Source organism: Sprattus sprattus, assembly GCF_963457725.1.
Source record: "Sprattus sprattus genome assembly, chromosome: 1".
Taxonomy (NCBI): domain Eukaryota; kingdom Metazoa; phylum Chordata; class Actinopteri; order Clupeiformes; family Clupeidae; genus Sprattus; species Sprattus sprattus.
Window position 1 is genome coordinate 60,975,988 of NC_137920.1, and position 25,374 is coordinate 61,001,361.

The 25,374-nt window shown below is 44.4% G+C and overlaps 1 protein-coding gene across 1 annotated transcript; it reads left to right on the top strand.

The window, feature by feature from the left end:
* Positions 1 to 801: 801 nt before the first annotated feature.
* Positions 802 to 25,051, top strand: LOC308365868 (ubiquitin carboxyl-terminal hydrolase 32-like). The gene is made up of 34 exons (XM_080839484.1): positions 802 to 940; positions 2,374 to 2,501; positions 4,280 to 4,385; positions 4,740 to 4,858; positions 6,024 to 6,183; positions 7,311 to 7,442; positions 7,875 to 7,982; positions 8,160 to 8,275; positions 8,399 to 8,461; positions 8,612 to 8,695; positions 9,360 to 9,421; positions 9,713 to 9,815; positions 10,842 to 11,043; positions 11,480 to 11,643; positions 11,935 to 12,075; positions 12,284 to 12,401; positions 13,545 to 13,699; positions 14,587 to 14,668; positions 14,773 to 14,847; positions 15,246 to 15,384; positions 15,707 to 15,812; positions 16,270 to 16,443; positions 17,668 to 17,842; positions 18,225 to 18,376; positions 18,563 to 18,683; positions 19,082 to 19,287; positions 19,478 to 19,662; positions 20,018 to 20,104; positions 20,459 to 20,579; positions 20,983 to 21,174; positions 21,413 to 21,632; positions 21,910 to 22,370; positions 23,903 to 23,995; positions 24,214 to 25,051. The coding sequence occupies exons 1-34, from the start codon at positions 883 to 885 to the stop codon at positions 24,385 to 24,387; spliced, it is 4,782 nt and encodes a 1,593-aa protein (XP_080695610.1). The 5' UTR covers positions 802 to 882; the 3' UTR covers positions 24,388 to 25,051.
* The last annotated feature ends 323 nt before the right edge of the window (positions 25,052 to 25,374 follow it).

Consider the following 25,374-nt stretch of genomic DNA (forward strand, 5'->3'; position numbering starts at 1 on the left):
CAGACAGTCCTCTTAGTATGCGCCTCTAATTACTGGAATACCCTCCCTTCTGATGTAAAGGAGTGTGCCAGTATTTCAACGTTCAAAAACAAACTTAAGAAATTAATAAAAAATAACCAAACTTGCAACCATAATAAGGCCACTGCATTACTCATACCCTAACTTCTTTTTATGTCTAACACCTTGTATGTCTGTCTGTCTGGGTTTTACAATTTGTTATTTTAACTGCACTGTTTTGTCACACTGTTGTTTACCATGTATGTATGTCTGCATACTCATACCCTAACTTCTTTTTATGTCTAACACCTTGTATGTCTGTCTGTCTGGGTTTTACAAATTGTTAACTTAACTGCACTGTTTTGTCAAACTGTTCTCTTTTTTATTTATATATATTTTAATTATATTATTTTGTATTATTATTTCTTTATTTTATTTATGTCTCTCTCATTTATTTATGTCTCTCTCATGTCCTGCCAAGGGACAGCGGATGAAAACCAGCAAGTGTGAAGTAGTTGGGTGGTTAGATTGTTCACCATGGAGTGAAATTGTTTAGGTTTGCATTTCTTATAACACTGAAACTTATTATTACTTTATTGCAGAGTGTACAAGCCAAGTCAGTGATACTAGTTATATTATATGGCGCAAATTTAAGTAAGGTCATGACGGCGCTTGACAGGTCGTTGTCACGTGACGTGGCATCGACTCGTATCGGAGTCTGGACCAGAGGCTCGGAGGGAGGTGTCATCCAGTGTGCAAACAGACAAGCTGCAGGGAATTACTCAGAAGCTAACATCATCTTGCCAGCTTCTTTTAACAATCAAAACAACACTCTGGAATATGCATTTAATTTCATAATATTTCATGCCATGAAATGAAGAGAAGATGGGGGCCAAAGAGTCAAGGATCGGTTTCCTCTCTTATGACGAGGCCATCAAAAGAGGTATTCAGCCATAATGTTATGATAACGCTAGCTAGCTAACATTAGCTAGGGTTAGCTAATTATGACCATAGCAGGTTTAACATTAGCAATGTTACCCTTGACTGAATTTAAGGATATAACAGTAAACCACAAATAAAACAGCTGCTCTGTTATGTCAACAAGATTGTGATACAACTGAAACTAGAATCTCTGAATGTCTGGTTTAATAGGGTGACTTAACGTTAATGCAACAAAGGCACAATGATGGTTAGCTTGACAAAACTGTCGCTCGCTAGCTGTCTGCTGGATGTGAGAAAATGAATAGCCTCAATCTCCGATTGTCCCCACAGATATTTGTCTATGCAGCTTAAGGTGTTATCATGCAGCTTAACTGGCCCAAAGAGGTCTCGCAAGCGACTGTTAATCAGTGCACAGGTTGCACTTGCAGAGCAATCATGGTTGCTGTTCAAGTAACGTCAGTACGCAGGCTAATGATGGCTAACCGGCTAATGCTATCCTTGCATGCTAACATTACAGGGCTAAACTGTGAAAGGATAGTAAACCTTGGCTGCTACCCTTTTTCTCTATGGCTTTTACCCTTCCAATTAAGCTTAAATTGGCCAGTGTATCTGTTGAACGCTGGGTACGTCAGTCATTAACTAGTCAGACACAGTCTTCATCTCACTTCCAAAACAACTTCAACATAGAAGTGTGCAAATAATCTGGTCTATTTAACCTTAGTCTTTATTGCTCATGTTGTTGATCTATCGTTTAACAGCTAACGTTAACTTGCGAATGCCTAAAGCGTTCATCGTATTCGCCTCACTATCGCGTCGTCAGACCTTCAGTTTTATTGGTTGTGCATAAAATATGCCTAACTCTTCACCATGATCTATTTCTCCAGTATTGTGGTATGAAATTCTGTGTGTAGCTAATGTGAGATGTTGTACACGTCATGTGGTACTACAAGACCTGCCAAATTGCGCAATCGAATTCAGTAAAAAAAATGGAGGACCTCTCATCATACCGAAAACATAATTTTAAGTGTTAACCTCTTGGGACTTTTTATGAACGTATGAAGGTTTCACCTCCTCCCATTTGGCCGAGCAGTTTTTCTAGATGTACTTCTAATGCAGACTTTGACTTCAGATTAATTTCTCTACTGTCGTAAATGCTTGAAAGTGTTTTTTTTTTTTTGCATTTGCAGTGGGGTTGAATCAACATTCTTGAATAGTCCTTAAAATATGCGTGACCTCTCACAGTCTAGGCAACTCACCACGGTATTGACACTACCTTAGGCTTCGAAGTGTTTTAGCCTCTTGCTTTAACTTTTGTTCTTTTGTTTTGAACAAACACGTACGCACACGTACACACAGACACACACACACGCCCACATCCCCATACACTCACTCACTCACCTACACTCATTTACGCTGTATTTTTTCACCCTACAGTCACTGATGTGGAACTCAAACGGCTGAGAGATGCCTTCAGGAGGACCAGTGGTTTATCCTACTACATGAACCAGCAATGCTTCTTCAAGGAGGTGCTGGGGGACATGGTGCCCCCTCGGGTGGCCGAGGTGAGCCTGTTTGTTTCCAGTGATAAACCAGTCCATGCAAGCTATGGAGCTGGCAAACTGCATTTCTTCAGTTATGGTGTGTGTGTGTGTGTGTGTGTGTGTGTGTGTGTGTGTGTGTGTGTGTGTGTGTCTGTGTGTGTGTGTGTGTGTGTGTGTGTGTGTGTGTGTGTGGGTCTGTTGGGTCTCCTGGAATGTGCCTTGGCAGGTTGCCGCATGTTTTAGTTGTATTGTAACTTTAGCTTCCCATAGATTTCAGGGAAACTGTCAGCCCTGATTGTGAAGTCATGAGGTGGCAGTGTTTTGCCCTGTATGACCTTTGCCGTTGCCAGTTTCTGTAGGGTCATGTTGGTATCCTGCCGCATGCTTAATAGGGCCAAGTGGTTGCCTTTTAGTTAATTACACCTGATTTGCCCATGCATTGGCTTATTTGAGCACTGTGCACTGCATTCTTAACACATATGCATAGTATAAACTTACACAAACATGGCCAATGCCCAATTTCATTGTCATGAAAGACCACTGTTACAACTCATTCTAATTCCTCAAAAGAAGGCGGAGATGGTTTAAATACTAACCAGGGCTATTCTTAAGGGACATGCAAAGAGTGTGCTGGAGATGGTGGCAGAGTTAAATTTGATCTGTGGTGTTTGTTTGAAAAAATGAATTGTGTTTTGCAATAAGAGCTTAAGAGGGTGTTGGTGTTTGGCTGCGTTATGGAGACACTGCTCTGGCGTTTGGAAGTTGCAGCTGCCGTCCTCAGCACTCTTCTACTGTAGTTTGTGAGGGAGAAAGGCCCATGCTGGAATGACCTGTGCTGTGCTATGTAAAGAAAGTCCACATTATTCTGTCTGGGGATGAATGAATGTTCTGTGCTGGGAAAGCACCCCTCTCATTGGGCTTTCATTTCTAAAAAATGATGCCGCTTGTGAGCTCTTCCCAGAAATGGGCTTGCGACTGAAAACTATACCTCTTTAGAACGCACGCTCACTCAAACACACACACACACACACACACACACACACACACACACACACACACACACACACACACACAGGCCTTCACTCATTTGCACAAAATACACAAACTCTCACACACACACACACGCAGTCATGCACTTCTTCCTCATTCTCACAAAATACATACACACACACACACACAGCCTGATCATGTACAAGTCAAATGCTTACTTGTTGTATCTCTACACAAACCTCCAACAAAAGTCGTTGTGGTGTTTCTTTGTTACCACACGTCATGGAAGCAAGGGTTTATAAGACTATAACCATACTATAGCATTGAGGAAGCCTACTTAACAACTGGCCTATATATGAAACAGTCCCATAGGAGGCCATTTATTAATGTTCAGCTGCCATTGGTATATAGCACATAATGAAGAAAACCAGTGAAATTTGCTGTTCACTTGGAAAGTAAATGAGCAGTTTTCCACAGGATGATGAAGAATGATCCCATTGCAGTAATATTTCTTCCTTAAATAGGGTATCAAAAGCGTCTTTTCCAGTTGAGTATGGCTGGGGCAGGACAGATTTAGATTTTCACTTGATTTTGAGAGAAATTTTGACATTGTATGAGTAGTATTAAAACCTTTTACTTGTTCACACTATATGGAGTTATGGACACAGTGGATTTAAAATCTGGGCTGTTTTTTGTGTGTGGAAATTGTGTTACATCATCTTCAGTGTTATCAACTATGAATTGGCTCTGGAATGATCACATTGATGTTTGTGTTGAGCTGCGGTTTTACCACATTCTTTTTCTCTCAGGTAATCTACAACTCATTTGGGGGGACGTCTAAAGGCCTGCACTTCAACAACCTTATCGTCGGGCTTGTGCTGTTGACAAGGGGGCGGGATGAAGAAAAAACCAAGTGTAAGTCACTGACTCGGGTGTGCTGATCTTATGTTTTTTGTTGTTTTGTTTTGCTCAGGTAGTCCTGAGATTTATGTTGTTCTTTGTTTTTTTCTGTGGTATTTCAGATTGTTAAAAATAAGCATTACCCACATCTTAATCTCTGAAATACCCATGGACATGTCTTAATGTCTCCAGTGTTTCTTGCTAACATGGTTACAATATTCAACAAGTCTCTCTGTCTCTCTCTGTGTCTCTCTTTCCCTCTCTCTTTATTTCTCTCTCTCTCTCCATCCCTTTCCCTTTCCCCCTCATTCTGCCTCTATCTCTCCTCTCCCCTCTTCTCCTCTCCTCTCCTCTCCTCTCTCCCTACAGACATCTTCAGCCTGTTTGCCAGTGAGTCGGGCAGCTATGCCACACGGGAGGACATAGAGGCCATGCTGCAGGCTGTGGATGGAGAGATCCCTGTCTCCCTCCGCAAGTGTTTCACTGAGGTCAGCTCCACACCAGTCTGGACCTCCTCACCCTTTACTTCCTGAGGTTCTCTGTGGCCTCTCAGAAATGTTTTTATTCCTTACACATATAGAGTAAGGTATATAGAGTATTGGTAGAGTATAAACTGTGTTTATACATTGATTTAGCAAAAGGTCTGAAGCCCTAGCCCTGGATGTTCGGAATGTTTCAGAAGATGAGGAAACCTGGGCGGTGCCTGTACTGTGTTGTGTGTTGTTTTCAATGGAATCTACTATCTGCGGTAGATTTAGGAAACGTGTCCCTTGTGGATACGGTGGCCCTACAGTATTCCCCATTGTAACGTCTCGTCTTCACACCGCCCAGCCAACACTCAACTGACACACCTCTGCGTAGGTGAACCCTGTAGCAAAGATTTCACCATCCAAACAGCCTAAGTCTCATTACAAGGCAAACACTAAAGCAGTAGTATTGTTCTACTGCAATATTTTGACTATAATTAAGTTGTTAAAACCGGCCCACGGGTATTTCAGGGTGTGTGTGCTTCATTCTGAGGTATTTATGTCTCTGAGAACCACACACACACAACACACACACACTCTCTCTTGTCAATGTTTGGCACATCAAAATGGGGCATTAAGAATCTAAAACTAAGGCTGATTTGTTATGGTATTATTTCTTTCTTCCAACGCCATTTATATTGACTGTACTATGTTTCCTTATCACAGTTTACCATCATATACTGGTAAACTGTTACATGTAAAACATCTCAAACTTGCGTTATTACGCCTTGACTGCAAGCCGTGCTGATGCAGTGGGTTCAAGTCTTAATTAACACATTTAATGAAAACAGAACCTGGGAATAAAAATCTGATTTATGAGTATGTTACACACCCAACGAATTTGGAGCAGTGAATACTCACACACTAGGTGCAGTTAGCAGCCACAGTGCCTGGGGAGTAGTTGGACGTTAGCTGTCAAGAGAACTGCAGCCGTGGGTGTTGAGGGAAGGGAAATCACTGTTCATTCACTCTCCCCACCCACATTCTTTCCTGCCGGTTCAGGGAATCAAACCGGGGGACCTTCCGGTCTCAAGACCGTGTTATTGTGAATTCATTACACATTTTGAAACTAAAATCTTCGACTGGGTTCTGTATTGATTTGTGATTTGTGATTTTTCTTGTTCAGGGGGAGAAGGTGAATTATGAGAAGTTTAAGAGCTGGATCCTGCAGAATAAGGATGCTTTCACATTCTCCCGCTGGCTGCTCTCAAGTGGCGTGTGTGTCACCCTGACCGACGACAGTGACACACCCACCTTCTACCAGACGCTGGCTGGAGTGACCCACTGTAAGTCCTCAAGGCTAAAATCTCTATTTAGCAAGTGTGTGTGTGGGCACTTGAAACGTCTATGTAATAAAGGCGAAAGACATTTGTGTGTGTGTGTGTGTGTGTGTGTGTGCGTGTGCGTGTGCGTGTGCGTGTGCGTGTGCGTGTGCGTGTGCGTGTGTGTCTCTTTGCCAGATCGTTTCACTAATTTCACAGAAAATGATGTTCATACATTTTGAGGTCTTTGCCATTTCCCCATTACCGCCATTACACTTACAAAGCATATCAGCGTCACACTCGCTGCTGAGAACAACCCCACAGTTAACCCCCGCAGTTTGCAGTCAACACAGTGGACAACCACACCACACCACCTCCATCCGGGCCTCTGACACTTTTCCAGGGAAGGGAACCATGTTACCACAACATGCTCTGTTTATGTGTCAGGGTAAACCACAGCACTTCCTACTGTTGCTTTGGGCTGTTCACAGGCTGGCATGGGTGTTATGAGTTCAGCACCTCAACTCAGCGCTGTAGTGAGCACTGCAGTTCCAAAGTTCACACGATGAAAGCAAGGAGGGGAAAGCAGTTTACAACTAATGAACACTCTTTTAAGGGTAAAAGTTGTAATAATTCCAACTGGATCTAGGTTGTCCTCACTAGTGGTTTGTGAAAGCCATCTGGGCTTGCTAGTTGAACCCGAGTGTGGGATGTAAGATGAATGAACAACGTCATTCTTGATCTTAATAGATGAGTAACGTCCTCGAACCTGAAACTTTCCAGCAGCAGCCATGGAAACTCTGTGAATGTAGGTTAAAGACATGAGGTTTGTTCGTAGGCGGAGTAGGTTTGTTTACTGGTGAGACTTGTAGAGCGTTTCACCCACTGAAACGTCTCTTGTGGATCACGGACAAAGTATCACCAATATCATTCTAGTCAAAAAAATGAAGAACTTGTATAAAAGTCAGTATAATGGGTGTTGTGATGATATATTGCAATTTCCTTTTTAAAATGTAAACAGATGTCCTCAACACTCTTTATACAGCTGGCTAAAAATCAGTTGTTGTCAGTCTCTTTTTCAATAATATGCAATGCAGCCTTTTTTTCTGTGCATCTTCCTGATGTCTGAGTCCATCCCTGTGGTTTCTTAGTGGAAGAGGCAGACATCATTGACCTTGAGAAGCGGTACTGGCTGCTGAAGGCCCAGTCGAGGACGGGCCGCTTTGATCTGGAGACCTTCGTGCCGCTGGTCTCGCCCCCCATTCACACATCACTGAGTGAAGGTACTGAAACACTGAGTCACAGCTGTCTGTTTTACTGCCCTCTCATTTAGGGTCCAGGTCTGTTTGCTCACTCATGTGTGTTTGCTATGTAGCATTATGAACTCCTAGCCTGTTATTATTGTTGTGCTAAATGGTCAGGCTCAACGCTCCTTAGCCTGAGTGCTTCAGGATTTAGGTACAGTTGTAATTTACTAATTTGTTCTTATCGTTACCTTTGCAGAGCCATCTTATGACAGTAGGACTATATACTGCGTGTAGGGTGGGATGAGGTTAGGGGGTAGAGTAGGATAGTATTACATAAACCTGAATCCAAGCCTAAGGGTTGATGTACAGCTAAAAAGGTAGCTGGTTAAAACAAGTAGAGTAAGAGGAGTTTGATCTGTCCAGTGGTTTGCTTCTTTGAACCCATACTGTCTCCCTCTTCGGTTGCAGGCTTGTTCCATGCCTTTGATGAGAACAGGGATAATCACATCGACTTCAAGGAGATCTCATGTGGTCTGTCAGCCTGCTGTAGGGGGCCGCGCGCTGAGAGGCAGAAGTGTAAGCTAACATCACTGCAGCGCTAGCATCACACAATACATAATACGTTATATAACAACAAACAGCCCAAAAAAAGTAACTTCTCAGCACATTGTCCTCCTTTTTCCCTGTAGACCTTTTGTTCTAACTTTGTTGTTCTCTCTTTTTGTGGTTACACCAACCTCCCCCCCTCCGCAGTTTGCTTCAAAGTGTTTGATGTGGATCGAGACGGGGTGTTGTCTCGAGAGGAGATCCGAGAGATGGTGGCTGCACTGCTGGAGGTGTGGAAGGACAACCGCACCGACTTCATTCCAGTAAGAGCACAGCTATCCTCCAGCTGTAGATGACCCTGGTCTTGTTTACACTTTGACATCATTGCACGGTATGTTTAAGACAAAGCTCAAATGTATGGATTCACTTCATTTCACTTTTTGCAGGAGCTGAGCATCAGTGTGACTGACATCGTGGAGGACATTCTGAAAACACACGACACAACCAAAGTATGGATTTATCACATTTTACTTTTATTTATACTGTTTATACTAGCGAATACAATTTTTTTGCTGAATTGTTCCCAATAAATCAGGCTAGCATTTGTGCTTAATGATGTTTTTAATACGATCCTCTGGTCCTTGTGCTGTGCTCTGCAGCAGGGTCATCTGTCTCTGGAGGACTATCAGATCTGGAGTGTGCAGAGTGCCCTGGCCGACGAGTTCCTCAACCTGCTGTTTCAGGTAACAATTATCTGAATACAGCTTACTGCCCCTACTTTTTATGTATATGTCATTAATTACTACATAATACAACAGCACAAACTGGTGATAGCCGCAACACTCACACATCCGTTAAGGCCCTCCTTCACAGTTCAACATGCGTTGTCTGTAACTGCTTAACACAACAACGTGACTTCCCAACCATAGAACCTCAGCAGCAGGCTACAGCAACAACAAAGCTGATTTCGTGAGCATTTCACTGGGGTTTTCTAACAGGCACCTCCCTTCATCAGTGTTTTGTTGTAAGTAGGCCCAGAACACCTCCAGAAGGCTCAACAGTGGTGTCTGGGGTCCCAGAGCATATCACTACCAGTGACCACAACAGATACACCTCTAGACCTCGAACAAGATTTCACTTATCTCAGTCTTAGTTCAGGTTAACTCCCAACTCCAATGGGTCTGGAGCGTCTCAGCCAGAACCACTGGCTCAAGTTTTCAGCAGCCTCCGACAACTTGGCTACAAAGCCTCTAACACCTATCTCCACTGGTTTTGTGTGCGCTTGCCAACCTTGTTACCTTGCTTCTGCTACCAGTTCCATTACTTTAGCTTCATCCTGTTAAATGCAACTCTACTATGTAAACGTCCATATTCTGCAAGTGTTCAACAGAAGTCACCTTTCTTCAGGTGTGCCATATAGTCCTGGGGTTGCGGCCTGCTTCTCCTGAGGAGGAGGGACAGATCATCAGGTGAGTGTGTGTTCTTGTTGGGCTCTAAACATATCCACTTACGAGTGAGAAGAACACAGAGGGTAGTGCTGATGCTCCAGTATCTACCATAAATGTTTCAGTTTCAACACTGGCCGCCTGATTACACACAATGGTCAACATTTTGGTTGAACCTGCAAATTCACGGCCTGCGTAATTTACACTTGATTAAATACTGCCTCAAGGGAAATCTTATAAAAGCATTACATAACTTACAGCAGCTTATGTGTACTGATGGATAAAAAGACCTCTGATTTGACTGTGTTTTTGCAGAGGGTGGCTGGAAAGAGAGAGCAGACATGGGTTGCAGCCAGGAGACTACTGGTTTCTCATCGCCACACAGTGGTGGCAGCAGTGGAAAGACTATGTCAAATATGTAAGTCGCAAGCTTTTAATTTCATAACACCGTTATGGGGATAGATGAAATATTCCTTATTATATAGGTATGATGACAACATTTTCAAACACCCCTAAACTCAAAATGGATCACATGACTAGACAGAGCCAGACATTCCCTTTACAATGACACCTGGATTGTGAATCAGTTGAGGATTGAGAGAGTTATGGTATTTGTAATATCACCGATTATATCAAAATATTATACATTACTTACAATGGAAGTCATGTGACCGAAAACGCTTATTATTCACATGTTTTTGCTTGTAACTTCCTCATTTTATCAGATATTTGCATGAAATTTGAACAGAAGGTAGACTTTTGTTGGTTCTTTCAAGTGAAACCATGAACATTTAGTTGGAATGGGCATCAGACCCATGGTACCTCACTGAAAACAACTATAATTAATAAGTGGCCATTCATATTCACGAACGACGCCTGCTGCAGTGCATCTGACAGGACGTTCGCTAATCTACTCATCACAATTGACTAACAATGACTAACAATTTTCCGCGATTTAGTTTAACACTTTCTCGACCATGGATTTCGATGTAATTTCGTATGTACCAAGATAAGAAGTATATATTCAAGTCCACCTATCTTTCATCAGTGTCCAAGGCTTTAGATGAAGTCCGCTGACCGGTTGAAAGCCACTCAAATTTTCAGAGAGTTGCGGTGAACTGAAAACACCTCAGGCCTGAAAGCTCGAAATGTCTAACGATTACAGTGGTTGTACTCGATGTAAATACTGACGTATTCAGGACAAACATACTCTCACCAGGCGGCGAGGAGTGAATTTTGTATGACACATATTGACAGTATTAACGCAGAGTGGATCATGTTATTGAGACAACAACCGCTCGCGGCGAACATTCTAGGTCAACATACCTATATTATATATTCTAATGGTGACTCAAGTAATTCTATAAAATTAGCTTCATACCCAAAATGCCTTGTTGTAAATCTTGTGTGTGTGCTGTGTGTGTGTGTGTGTGTGGTTTCCCAGGACAGTAAAGCGATCGTGATGGAGCAGCCGTCTGTGTTTGGGACCGGTCGTAGCCCAGTGGGGTCGGGGTCGGGTTCGGGGGGGATTGCTCACACTCCTGACGCTGGGGATGGGGGGATGGCCAACTCTCACTCCTCATCGGAGGAGAAATTCTCTGACAACATCTCCAGCGCCTCCGAGGCCTCAGAGACCACCAGTGGGAGTGAGTACACCTGCATAGATGGACCATGGTGAATAGGCCTGAGTTGGTACAGGTGTATAACCCTGTCATTAAGATTAGGTGATTTGGTCCTGCAAACTAACCCTACCATAGTGTTAGTAGTGTAGTATAATAGTATTTCTTATAGGTCTATGAAGAACAGTCAGAGGTGGTTTGCTGCAGACTTGTGGGCAGGTCATGCAGTAATATGCATGTCCCTTTTTAATTCAGGGTTTGAAAAAAAAAATTTAACCAATTGATCAGGTAGGCTTACGTCTGTATTTATACTCTGTGATGAACAGATTCCAAATTGCATCAGTAAATGGAACAATTTGTGTGTAAAACCCTCCATTGTTTTGGGTGGTATAGCCAGTGTGTGTGTGTGTGTTCTTATCAGCTACTCTGAGCTGTGGTCTGATGGCTCGTCTCTTCCCCTCAGGTCTTCTGCCCTCCAGCTCCACTGCGACAGACATCTGCTTCGCACGGCAGACGGACACCTCAGACACAGACAGCCAGAGTTTCCTGGGGTCAGATGGGAATGTGGCGGCCCAGAGGCCCGGTGCCATCGACAACCAAACACTTGTTACCTCAGAGCCCCTCAAGGTAGGACCCGCCCATCAGTTGCCATTGCTTTGTTTTTACTGTTGTCTTTTGTGTGTGTGTGTGTGTGTGTGTCTGTCTGTCTGTCTGTCTGTCTGTCTGTCTGTCTGTCTGTCTGTCTGTCTGTCTGTCTGTCTGTCTGTCTGTCTGTCTGTCTGTCTGTCTGTGTCTGTGTCTGTGTGTGTCGCAGCAAAGTCCTTTTTTGGGAGATGGGTTTTTTTGGAGATTGGTTGGGTTTTCTTTTCCTTTTCCCAGAGCTGCTCCTGAAGGTCTTTCCTTTGTTCTCTTGCCCAGGCTCCCACGCTGACCATGGAAGGAGGGCTGCTGAGGCGCTCCCCCAGGCTGCGTCTCGGGCAGGACTTTGAGGTTGTGCCCGAGCCCGTGTGGAGGGCGCTGTACCACTGGTATGGAGCCAACCTTAGCCTACCTCGGCCGGTACGTGACTACGCTTCTCGATTGTTAGAAGAGTAGCCCAGCTTGATTCAGTTACAGCACTTTCCCATTGTTGTAGTGAGCGTATTCTGAGCCTGTTCAAAAATAGTTTTTATGTTTTTTTGCTCTCATTATATCTCTCCTTTCTCTCTCTCTCTGTCTGCTTTCTCATCTCCACGTCTCTGTCTCTCATGACCTCATATGACCTCAGGTGATCAGACAGGTGGATATGGAGCGTGCTGAGCTGGAGCTCTTTCCCAGACACCTGCTCTTCCTGAGGCAGCAGCCTCCTCCGCGCACCCCCCAGTCCAACGGATGGGCCAACATGGGTAAGGGGACATCCGTGGAAGCATGGCATAGCATGTGGTCAAAGCCCAAGAGTAGAGGTGTACCATTGCATTGTTTTGACAGTTATCTACTTCATCAACATCCAACCAACCTGTGGTGGCTGTGGTAAGGGGTCTATGGTTATGCTATTTGGGTTAATTGGTCATAGGCTTGAGGAGACTGTAGGTCAGGGGTGTCAAACTAATTTTCACCCTGGGCCACAACAACATAATGGTTGCCCTCATAGGGCTGGTGGTAACTGTAAGAGTAGGGTTATGCTAGTTGGGTTAATGGTCATAGGCTTGCAGTGCACATTGACATGCAGGTTCTGTTTAAACAGCTGTGAGAGGCAATTCAATTCACTAGCTGAGTAGCTGTTAGTCTTGCTAATGACCGTCCACAGTTGCACAGGGAGTTTACAAGTTTCGTTCCACAACAGCCGGCGAGATTGTTTACATTATTGAATAACTCTTTTGGGGCCCCAAACTCAGAGTCCAATTTGAACCCACAACTTATTCACTGCCACTCTCAAATTGTACAAAATAAATCTGTTTTAGACCTGAAGGCCCGTGACATTCAGCGGCTATCTCTGCATCTCTTTTTTTCCCTCGCCCAGCTGCAGCCTTTTTTCAGTTCCCCTCTTCCTTGTGCTCTTCAAATGCCTCTTTGAGGTAAATGAATGTCACAAGACTGTCGTTAGCGGGGCTAAGGGGGGACTTTTATCCCAGTCATGTGAGGTCATTTTAGTGTCTCGCCACAGAGGCAGGACGTCCGCAAGATCAGAGACAATTGTGTTATTAGGCCAGCGACAAAATTTGGGAAGGGGATTATTCCCCTGGAATACTGAATCAGATGTAAATGACTAGCTTTTTATTTCAATGGTGGGAACTTGGCACTCGAAGCCCAAAAGATTCTGGGTCTTTGGGCTGGTCCTGCTACATTCTGAAAATATGTATAGTAAAACAGGTCTTAACAATGGAGACAGTCATTCTGTTTATTATAATTGGTACCTAGTCCTTTATACATTTGGCACCCAAAACCTGATACTTTCTTAATTGCCACACAAGCACACACCAACCAGTGCATTTTGCATGGATTAAATGTTGATTTGCAAGCTCAAATGTTGCCCCCCTCCTCCTGTGCAGGTAACATGCCCTCTCCCAGTGCCCCTCTGAAGCGAGTGCTGGTCTACACGGGCTGTTTCAGTAGAGTGGGTTCCATCAAAGACATCCATGAGTATCTGTCCCAGAGGCTCCGCATCAAAGAGGAGGACATGAGGCTTTGGCTGTACAACAATGAGGTGACTGGAAAGCAATGACATCTGACACAATGAAAACCTGAAGTGAAATGATGCAATGACATAAAAACTGATGATCACCTCGAAAAGTACACAAAAATTCATACAATGACAATCCCAAACTAAATGATACTATTACATTTAAAAAATATAATTTTATAATAATTATAAGTACATTTTAAAATTGATAATGACCTGTTAGAGTAAACGGTAGAGGCTACGCTTGTCAACGGTGCGTTCTTACACATAATCGGGCTGAGAACTTTTCTACATATAAAGCGGCATTCATGAACATATACTTGCTGGTAAGTGGCGTAAGCAGAATATTTATGATTTGAGACACCAACAGGAACTAACAGTGATGCATGTAGGCTAAACGGTCCGTGCGTCAATGCAGTCAAGAATTCTCATGAACCTATTGTTAATTGTTTAGGCCTCAATGTAGCTAGCATGCCAGTTGCGTCAGAAGTGACCACCCAGTTGACTTTGAGGTGTATTAAACAGCAGGTATTAAAAATGCGTTTTGCAGCAATGACAGGTTTGCACACTGTAATGTGCATGATAGACTGGACGATATATTCATTCTTTGGTAAAGCAGAAAAGTGGAGAAAAATGGAGAAGTGAATACATAAATACACATGTAAACATATATTTATTTACATGTAGCACATGTATATTTAAGCAATAAGGTTCGAGAGGCAGTACGGTATCGTCAATAATGTACTTGTTCGAGGGAGTTGTTAGGCCCGACGCGCAGGGGTGTCAAACTCCCTTACACTGCAGGCTGCCTCAACAACTTTCTAGTTTGTCAACTAAAAACACCCTTTCATAGAAATTGGATACATTCCATCGTTGACACACCTCATCTAATATGACATTCCTGTCCACAGAACTTTCTCACCCTTCTAGATGATGAGGACCACTCTCTGGATGACTTGAAGATTCCAGATGAACAATACATGGTTATAGAAGGTATGCCTTTCTTCCAATGGGTTCTGATTAGTACTATGAAATTGCTTTCTCCCTGTCCAGTGTCCTCTATACTAAATGTCTCTGTCTTTGCCGTTGTGTCTCAGTGCGGAACAAGGACATGAGCTGGCCCGAGGAGATGTCCTTCCTAGCCAACAGTAGCAGGATGAGCAGGCATAAAGGTACGTCAGTGTGGGCACTGACAATCCGCTTACTGAAGCTAAGGCCATGTGTGAAGTTCTCCAAGGGTGGAAAGTTTTTTGGGTCTCCCATTGAATGTCTTAACAGGCCATGTTAAACTGACAGAAAACACTGTGTTTCCTTTATCGCTTTTAATGGACAAACTCCATGTTCCCCGGTACAACTCACACAGTAACTACACCGTTACAACATCGGGTCCCTATCAAAGTAAAAGTATCAGAACCGGAAGTACATAGTTAATAGGCCAGATGGAGAGAGAGAAACTGGATGAAATCAATTGGCTTAAGTCAAGTAGGAAAACATAAACATGGGAGGATCTTTTTGAGGTGTTCCTCTGGTGTGCATGAGTTTAACCAGATGCTTTTTTTTGTTCTAGTAGTTCCTACTGAAAAGGGGGCAACTGGGCTCAGTAACCTTGGCAACACATGCTTCATGAACTCAAGCATCCAGTGTGTGAGCAACACTAAGCCCCTCACCGAATACTTTACCTCAGGACGTCACCTCTACGAGCTCAACAGGTGTGTGTGTGTGTGTGTGTGTGTGTGTGTGTGTGTGTGTGTGTGTGTGTGTGTGTGTGTGTGTGTGTGTGTGTGTGTGTGTGTGTGTGTGTGTGTGTGTGTGTGTGTGTGTGTGTGTGTGTGTGTGTGTGTGTGTGTGTGTGAGAGCGACTGTGTGAGGATGTGTCCTTATGGAATTTAAGTTTTTGTGTCAGTGTGTGTGTGTTTGCTTTACATCTGTGTGTGGGTGTATGTCTATCCACGACATATCAGTAAGATGCGTCTAACTTGAACATGACCAACAGCAGTACTGGACTCTAAAGCAGTGTTCTCTTCAACCCAGGATAAACCCGATCGGGATGCGGGGTCATATGGCCAAATGCTACGGCGATCTGATGCAGGAGCTGTGGAGCGGCACCCAGAAAAGCGTGGCACCTCTTAAACTCAGGGTATGATCACTGCAGTGGTGCCAACAACAAAAGTGTGCAGCATGTTAAACCTCAGGGCCCATTGCCAATGGTTCAGCCAACTAGGAGATGTTTATTTATAATTGAGTTTTGTTTCGATAGGTTGATTGTCAATCAGAAACTATGCCAGACTGGGGCCCACATATTAAATGACACCAGGTTTAGTTAGCCAAGTATTTGACTGAAGGCTGACAGTGTGGATATAGTGTGACTGACGGATGTGAACAAGGGTGTACTCTTCCCCATTCTAAATGGCTGACTTCATTGTCACTCTCTTACTCTCTTTACCTCTCTTAAGCTCTGGGAGTTTGGGTCATCAACAAGAGTTCTTTTTTTGTGAGGGCTATTTTCTTTCAAGTACATTCCAGGAATAGTCAAGGTCCTTTTAACAATCTCTCTCCATCCCCTTTGTTAAATGTCTCTCTCTGTGTGAACATAGTGGACGATAGCGAAGTACGCGCCGCGGTTCAATGGCTTCCAGCAGCAGGACTCCCAGGAGCTGCTGGCCTTCCTGCTCGATGGTCTCCACGAGGACCTGAACCGCGTCCACGAGAAGCCCTACGTGGAGCTGAAGGACAGCGATGGGCGCCCCGACTGGGAGGTGGCGTCTGAGGTCAGAGTTCTTCACTAGTACAGCATTCACACATAAGCACACTCATACGTACACATACACGCACATTAAGCCACATACCATACACACCTGCTCTCTGTCCAACACACAGACACACAGACACACAGACACACAGACACACAGACACACAGACACACAGACACACAGACACACAGACACACAGACACACAGACACACAGACACACAGACACACAGGCACACAGGCACACAGGCACACAGGCACACAGGCACACAGGCACACAGGCACACAGGCACACAGGCACACAGGCACACAGGCACACAGGCACACAGGCACACAGACACACACACTCAATCTTTGATTACAGAAGAATAAATTCCATTTGCAACATTTACACGTGCACCCACACAGGCCAATACATGTGTATCAAACACAATATGCACACACACACAAGTATACACAAAAAAATATTTCCATTTCAGACACAATTGTTCTCTGATGAATATGAAATGGAAGGTTGTGTCTGACAGAATGATAAGGCCCAGAATACACACCATACCCTCTCTGGGAAGTTGCTGGGAAACAGTCAACAACAGTCTGTTTTTTTGCTCTTTATCGATTGCCTTAACAGAATAAACAGGCTGCAGCAACTGATACTCAGCCTGAAAGTTCTATTCCAACTATTCTAAATGTTGTAAAACCACTTTTCCTTCAGAGGAATGTGAAGAGGTCTGAAGTCTTCATGCCAAGGCATAGCATTAGCCTCAGGCATGTGGTCCAGAAACTGAACATGAATGGGTCCATCTGTGTCATTTAAACTTGTGACCTGTGAAGAGAACCAATTTAGGGTTGTATATTTACTACTGCGCCTATTTATATTATCGAGTGTGGACAAGAATTTCCCTCGCCACTTTTAGGAGGTGAAATTCCACAGATCCAAATTAAATCACCACTCTAGGGTACACTTCCCGTACAAGGACTAAGATTAAGATTAAGCATCTCACATTATTGTCTGCAGCTCGCATTATTGTCTGCAGGTGTTTAAATTCACCTCACATGCTCTTTTCTACAAGTAAGCCTTTAAATAATGTATTTCTTGCAATTTTAAGTAGGGTTATAAGGGTGGTACAGTGCATAATCTTATCACCAACATTGTGTGACTGCTCTTATCTATGAAATGAGAAGTGCTGGTGGACTGTGGCATGAGACATTTAGGGTAACAGTTTCTGTCATATCTGTGTGCTCAGGCGTGGGAGAATCACCTGAGGAGGAACCGCTCCATCGTGGTGGACTTGTTCCATGGTCAGCTACGCTCCCAGGTCAAGTGTAAGACCTGCGGCCACGTCAGCGCTCGCTTCGATCCCTTCAACTTCCTCTCGTTGCCCCTGCCAATGGACAACTCCATGCACTTAGAGATTATAGGTAGTCATTTCTCTTGTGTGTCAGTCAAATGTGTGTGTCAGTCCAATCGAGGTGTGAGACAAATGTGTGCATGAGTCATATGTACGTGCGAGTCAAATGTAAGCACTAGTCATATTTAAGTGTGAGTCAAATTTATGTGTGAGTCAAATGTGCTTGTATGTGTGTGTGGGAGGGGGGGGGGGGGGGGGGGTTGGGTGTTTGCCGGCATTTTTTTTATGTAGTCCAACTGGGTTATATATAGAAAGTGTATGGATTGAGTAATAATAATTTTTGCATAACCCCTGGATAAGTGATCAAATGAGAGTACTGACCTACCCTGAGCGGTCTGATGTGTGTTGTGTTTTATTGTATCGTGTTTTATTGTATTGTGTGTTTCGTCCAGTGATCCGTCTGGAGGGCTCCACGCCGGTGCGGTATGGCCTCCGGCTGAATGTGGATGAGAAGTACACCGGCCTCAAGAGGCTCCTGAGCAAGCTGTGCAGCCTCAGGCCTGAGCAGATTCTGCTGGCTGAGGTCCACTCATCCAACATTAAGGTACAAAGAAAAAACTCTATAAAGCCTTGTCACGCTGTGTGTGTGTGTGTGTGTGTGTGTGTGTGTGTGTGTGTGTGTGTGTGTGTGTGTGTGTGTGTGTGTGTGTGTGTGTGTGTGTGCGTGCACGCACTTTGTGGATTCTTGAAGGTTGGGTGAAGGTCATGCCTGTGCTCCTGCTTCCTTTAGAACTTTCCACTGGACAACCAGAAACTGCGGCGTGCTGTGACCGGGTTCCTGTGTGCGTTTGAGATCCCAGTGCCAGGTTCCCCCTCGTCAGCTGTCTCTACTCCCGTAGAGAACTGTGATGGTGAGGGAAGAACTCATTCATATTATTCGTTTCTCACAGGAAGTCTGCTTTCTGCCTCCCTAGATTACCCTCAAATATTGAAAAAGTTTGTTGCTTTGCTATAAATAAACTGAAGTCTTAATATACGTAGCCTAAATGCTCCTTGGTCAACCTGTTCTGTTAACATTCTTTTTATATATCTTTATATATTTAAATCTCTGTGACACACTCAAACCAGATCAAACTCTTTCTGTAGTACGTCAGCAAAGAGAGTATGTATTTGTATAAGAAATGGAAGAAGATTGGCTGTAACCTTCAACAGAATCGAATACCTTCTACAGAGAGAAGCACGTGTGTCCAGACACACACTAGACATGATTGGATCAAATGGTTTTTTTTTCACCCTGTTCTGCCTGCAGAGGTGCCAGTTTTGCCAAATGGAAATGCCACCATGGTGGGGAACAGCTCCCACCTGAAGCTGGATCTGATGCCAAAGGGGATGCCCAGCACCATGGTACCCTGTGGCACAGAGACCAGCCCTGCCAATGGCATGCCCAATGGCCACGAGATGCCACCTATCGATAGCCCATTTACTGGCTACATCATCGCCATCCATAGGAAAATGGTGAGAACTGCATCGTGTTTCCGTGACTGTACACAAATCGATGTATTTTTCGTAAAACAAATGATCTGTGTAGAAACGAGTTTGTAGTTTGTAAGTTCTGTATAAGCACAAGTAAAACATCTGTATAATAATGCCATTATAATGATTGTGAATGTAACGTTAAATATCCCATTGCTCTTTCGACTCACAGATGCGGGCAGAGTTGTACTTCCTGTCGTCGCAGAAGAACAGGCCCAGTCTGTTCGGCATGCCCCTGATCGTGCCGTGCACGGTGCACACCCGGGCGCGGGACCTCTACGACGCTGTGTGGACTCAGGTGTCCCGCCTGGCCAGCCCCCTCCCCCCACAGGAGGCCAGTAACCACGCACAGGACTGGTCAGTGCTCCCGATGTCTCAGGCACTCATACAGCACTAATACAGCACACAGCACTTTTTAGGTTTCCTTTTATATACTAGCATCCATTCATTTAGCAGACAATCTCCAAAGTGATTTACTGGAACTGTTTTCTTTCATCGTTATGTGTTGTCCCTTGAAGATAAACGTCTGACTAATGCGTTATTAGCACGTTGGTGCCTCTTGGTGTTGTTCTTTCCTGCTACTGGCCTGAGAAGCCATTTCAGTTCAGTTACGTCAGTTGTTATGTTGTTTCTGTTGCTGTGGCGAGACATCACTGCTGTCTGCTTGGGTTTTCTCACTCTGACTGGTGCCTCCTGTGCTCTTATCCTGCAGTGATGACAGCATGGGCTACCAGTACCCCTTTACCCTTCGTGTGGTGCAGAAGGATGGCAACTCCTGTGCCTGGTGCCCCTGGTACAGGTGAGAACTCCCACAGTCATACACATTAAGGCTCAGGATTCAATGAGGAACACAGTGGAGGCTTGATACAGGCCAACAAATCCTAATAAAATAAATGGACTTGCAAACACTTGAAAAAATCATTGCTGAATAGCAAATAAGATCATGAGATGTGTGGGGCAACTTTCAGACTGATGTTAATTGTTAATGTTGTTCTGTTATTTTAGGGATACATACTTAAAGTAAAAGACCGTTACATTTATGCTGTTGAGTGCTTAGTGCAGTCAGTGTTGTTAGTGCCCATATTGAGCGGTTCATTGATCTGATGGCTCAGTGTGAAGGATCATGGTCTGTGTGTGTGTGTGTGTGCAACAGGTTCTGCAGAGGCTGTGCCATTGAGTGCAGTGATGAGCCGGCCACGGTGGGGAACGCCTACATCGCCGTGGACTGGGACCCTACAGCCCTGCACCTCCGCTACCAGACCTCACAGGAGAGGGTGAGACTCAGATCACTAGTTCAGTTTTATGCAGTACGTTCTTCTCCTGATGTAAAGATGTCCTCCTCAGTGAAACATCAAGGCTCCTTGATGTCCTTGTGTCTTTTCGTACCATTTTTCAACAGCATTATATGGTATGTGAATTATTGTATGTCACAAACAGAGTGTATTTTACGCGCCATTATCTTGAATCCACTGTTTATGCGTGGCTGTGTATTCATGTATGATTTGTGTTGTGTGTGTGTGTCTGTGTGTGTCTGTGTGTGTGTGTGTGTGTGTGTGTGTGTGTGTGTGTGTGTGTGTGTGTGTGTGTGTGTGTGTGTGTGTGTGTGTGTGTGTGTGTGTGTGTGTGTGTGTGTGTGTGTGTGTGTGTTTGTGTGTGTGTGTGCGTGTGTCTACACAGATGGTAGAGGAGCATGTGAGCGTGGAGCTGAGCCGGCGGGCCCAGGCGGAGCCCATCAGTCTGGACAGCTGTCTGCGGGCCTTCACCAGCGAGGAGGAGCTGGGCGAGGATGAGCTCTACTACTGCTCCAAGTGCAAGACCCACCGGCTGGCCACCAAGAAGCTGGACCTCTGGAGGCTGCCCCCCATTTTGGTCAGTGGATTTAGCTGCAGCATTTAATGCTTTCCATAGTCCTTCATGAAACACGTCACAAAGACTGACATTTAGACACACACAACGTAGCATTCATTTTGACACGGACTGCAAGCTGCAAACTTAATGTGATTTTGTCCAAACTCTTGAGGCACCACTTGTTAAGTTTTAAAAGCGTTCTTATGTCTATAATTTACAGATAGTCAAATAATCAACTATCCCTTGTTGTGTTTTGCAGATTGTCCATTTGAAAAGGTTCCAGTTTGTGAACGGGCGGTGGATAAAGTCTCAGAAGATCGTGAAGTTCCCGAGGGAGAATTTTGACCCCAGCGCCTTCCTTACACCAAGGGAGGCGGAGCAAGAAGGTTCCAGTGACGAGCTACGGGACCTGGGGGCGGTGCCAAAGTCTGGGAGTGGAGATGGTGCTAACTCCTCCTCCTCGGCCAGTGACATTAAAGGTCAGACTCTGCACAGACGCCTCCAGTTCCACTTCTGTCGTTGTTCTCTTCAGTGCTGATACTCAGAACAACATGGTGTCACCAAGAAAGCTTTAGGAGCTTATTTGAAATAATCGAGCATAGGGTGATATTTTGTGTGTGAAGAAGATATCATGGGGTATCTCTATCTTAACGTAGTACACCTAAGACCAAACCTTCTCTTGTCATTATTAGCATTATATGTCATTAGTACATCTGAGCAGTTGACCTGACCGATTGGTACCTCTCCCCCCTCCAGAGTCTCCTGGTGTGGCGCGCACCCCCAGTGGGCCCTTGAGTAGGGAGGGCAGCCCTAGCGACAGCCCCAAGCGCGACGGGAGGCGGCATGGACGTGTCTTCCCCCCACAGCTGGACGTGCGGCTGCAGCTTTCCCTCAGCAAGGAGAGCCTGGACAGCGGCCGTGAGAGCCCCATGGACCTGGAGCCCAACGCTACTGCTGCCACCTCTGGAGGCGCAGGAGGAGGCGGAGTGGTAGGAGGAGGAGGAGGACTGACGAGGGTGGATGCGGACGCGGAGGGCGTGGGGGGTCTGGACTCGGCTCTGGGGGAGGACGCAGGCAGCAGGGACTGCGATAACACAATGTCCATGTCGGAGCTGGAGAGCAATGGCTGCACGGAGGACAGCATGGATCTGGAGGCCTCACAGGACCAGCGCGACCGGGGCTGTTTGGACCCCATGTATGACCTGTATGCAATATCAGTGAGTGCAGCTTTCATTTCTCCTGTATGCAGTACCAGTGAGTACAGATTTAAACTGTTCTGTCTGCAGTGTCTTTGAGTATTGCTTAAATCCATCATAACTTTTTGAGTGGTTGGATAAGTGAATATATTGTCATTGTGACAGATCAGGTAGGAGGTTGTGCATAACTATCAAACGACAACAGCAGAAAACAATACCAGTACTTATACTTATATTGTATGATTAATTGTCTATAAACAACAGTCATTGTTTAGGCCAATAATTATTTAAACATTATGTCCCATCTTGATCTTTCAATCTCACTATGCTACAAGCTAGAGAAAATCTTTATGTGTTTCTGTTAAAATTGAATACAGACTGATATGTCATTATCGGATTTTGAAATCCTCAAATATCAAAATCCTATATCAGTCGGGCTGTAATACTTTTTTATATGGTTTCAGAGGTAGTGGTTGTCAGTGTGCAAAACATTAATTTGTAAATGCTGACTTAAAGGTCTGTTCCATTCACCCAATGAAAGACAGTTCCTCCTAGGACAAATAAAAAAAAAAACAGGTTTATCTGTGCTACCCTTAATCTCCCACTGAAACTATGCTGTGGTTACAGACTGTGGTCACACTGACACAGTGAAGTGTCCACAGATACGGCTGACGAGGGACTTATGGGATCAATATGACAGTCAGCAGAGATAAAATAATATTATTTATACTAATTTTGGCCCTGAATGACTGAGTAGAAGAATGAATTAGGCCCAATCTCAATACTTCCCCTTACCCCTTATCTTTCTCCTTACCCTTGAAGTTGCGCGTTCATGTGAGAGCTAGTGGTGTCTCAATACTCAATTTGATCAAGATTAAGGGGTAAGATTAAGTGGTGTATGGCCCTCGTTTTTAAGCTGATCGGAGAGCTACCTTGCTCCTCCAAGGGCCATCCCAGAGCACACAGCGAAACCAGCTCGGGAATTTTTTTTTAAAAATGGCTGCTTGAAGCGAGGAATATTTTACATGAATAAAGCTATCTACACAACTTTTTATATGTTTATAATGACTCGGTTTGATCTGAAATGTGCTACACGAACTATGCATAGTATTGTCGGTCTTAACTGAAGCTTTCAAACGGTAGTTTTAGGATACAATTAGCGCGTATACCACCACTCCATTGGCTTATATGGTAGCTTGCCAGCTATCATGCTACATACACTACATGTAAGTATTTTTGGCTTATAATTAATTTAAAAATGACGACAGTCTTGTTTCGTGCTCTACACAGTTGTATACACATATATTTGCAACCATGTTCTTCATTAGACTTTTTTTTAAATCGCTAGTTTCATAGCTCATACAGTCACGCATGACGTACCCGAAACCGAGTGGCGTCTCATTTCATAGGGGAAAGTTTTCAGCCCTTGGCCCTTACACTTGCAAGTGCTAGGGTTAAGACAAGACAAAGACAAAGCAAAAGGGGCAAGGGGAAGAATCGAGATTCGGCCTTAAAGGTATGTGATTGATCTGGTTCATGTGTGTGTTCCTCAGTGTCACTCAGGAATTCTGGGAGGAGGCCACTATGTGACATACGCCAAAAACCCAAACAGAAAATGGTACTGCTACAACGACAGCAGCTGCAAGGTAAATTAGCTTTGTCCCATCCATATTATTTTTCGTTTTTTGGCATAGGCTTCATCCTTCTTGTTGGATTTGATGTTATTGATGATATTGATCTTGTTTACTCTTCAGTTTGCGCTAATCCTCTCTCCTACATCTTTCCCTTCCTCCCTCCCTCTCTCCATCCCTCTTCCTTACTCCCCGTACTTCTCTCGCTCTTGTCTTCCCTCAATGGTCTGAAGGAGTTGAGCTCGGACGAGATAGACACGGACTCCGCTTACATTCTCTTCTACGAGCAGCAAGGCCTGGACAGGTCCCTCTTCATGCCAAAGACGGAGGGCAAAAAGATGGCCGACACCAGCAGCATGGATGAGGACTTTGAGATGGACTACAAGAAGTACTGCGTCCTTCAGTGAGCTCGTTCGGGCGTTCTTGCTGGACGCCTATGGACCTTTGGGGGTTTACGTCGGGTGGAGGAGGGCATACTGATGTCCACACAGCTGTCGAGGTCTCTCAGATTGAGAGGGAAATTCATTACTGAAATCGTCACAGATGTGTCTCTGTGCTGTGTTTCATGTCTGTGTCGTCATTGTTGTTTTCCATTTGTTCATTGTGGCCCCAGAAGTTTTTTTTTTAGTTTTTTTTTTACCTAAATGTATTAATGTAGTTTGGTTTGTGTTGCCAGTTTGCGGCACTGTCCGTTGATTTCAAGCCCAAATTAATCAACGGAGAGTATGTGTGCTCATTGCCAATGTCTTAACACTAAGAAAAGGTTTTTTTTACGACAAGATTTATGCTGGATATGTTTGTGGTCTTGAGGCCGAGCCAGGCGTCTGATCCGTGTCCATTTATTTGAGGACGGAGAGTAACACATCAGCATTTTATGTCCTCTGTGTATGAAATGGTACTTTTTTTTTTATTATTATTATTATTGCTGGACGTTTTATGGTATTGAATGTCACCGTTACCGAGAAATCGGAAACTGTACCATCAGGGAAGATGTGCACATGTCAGTTGGTGCCATGCTTGGATCCATTGTTACAAATTTATTTCAAGAAGCTTCTTTTGTAATATCAAATACTCTCTTAGTCGAGCCTGACGAACTTAGACGCTCGTATCCCTCGGATATAAGAGATAACGCACCTTTGGAGTGGGATTGGGGGGAGGGGCTGGGGTGGGGAGGGGTGTTGGATGTTTCCCTGTGATGTCACGCTAGTCCAGTTCATCTGTGCCAATAAGATTTTGTAGCCCAAACCTGACCTGTTACTTTGTTCTTCCAGAGTGGGAGACATGAAGAATTGCTGAATGGTTTTACTGAACTGTGTTGATCAAGCCACGCCAGATTTGGCTGAGACGACACAAGCTTATAACCTTAGTGCTATCTATTGGTGTTTATGTCCCAT

Bases quoted from the DNA above. Each gene is read 5' to 3' on its own strand.
- LOC308365868 (XM_080839484.1), top strand. From the start codon at position 883: ATGGGGGCCAAAGAGTCAAGGATCGGTTTCCTCTCTTATGACGAGGCC. The intron at 7,983-8,159 runs GTAAGCTAACAT...CCCCCTCCGCAG, and splicing joins GCGCGCTGAGAGGCAGAAGT to TTTGCTTCAAAGTGTTTGAT. The intron at 16,444-17,667 runs GTCAGAGTTCTT...CTGTGTGCTCAG, and splicing joins ACTGGGAGGTGGCGTCTGAG to GCGTGGGAGAATCACCTGAG.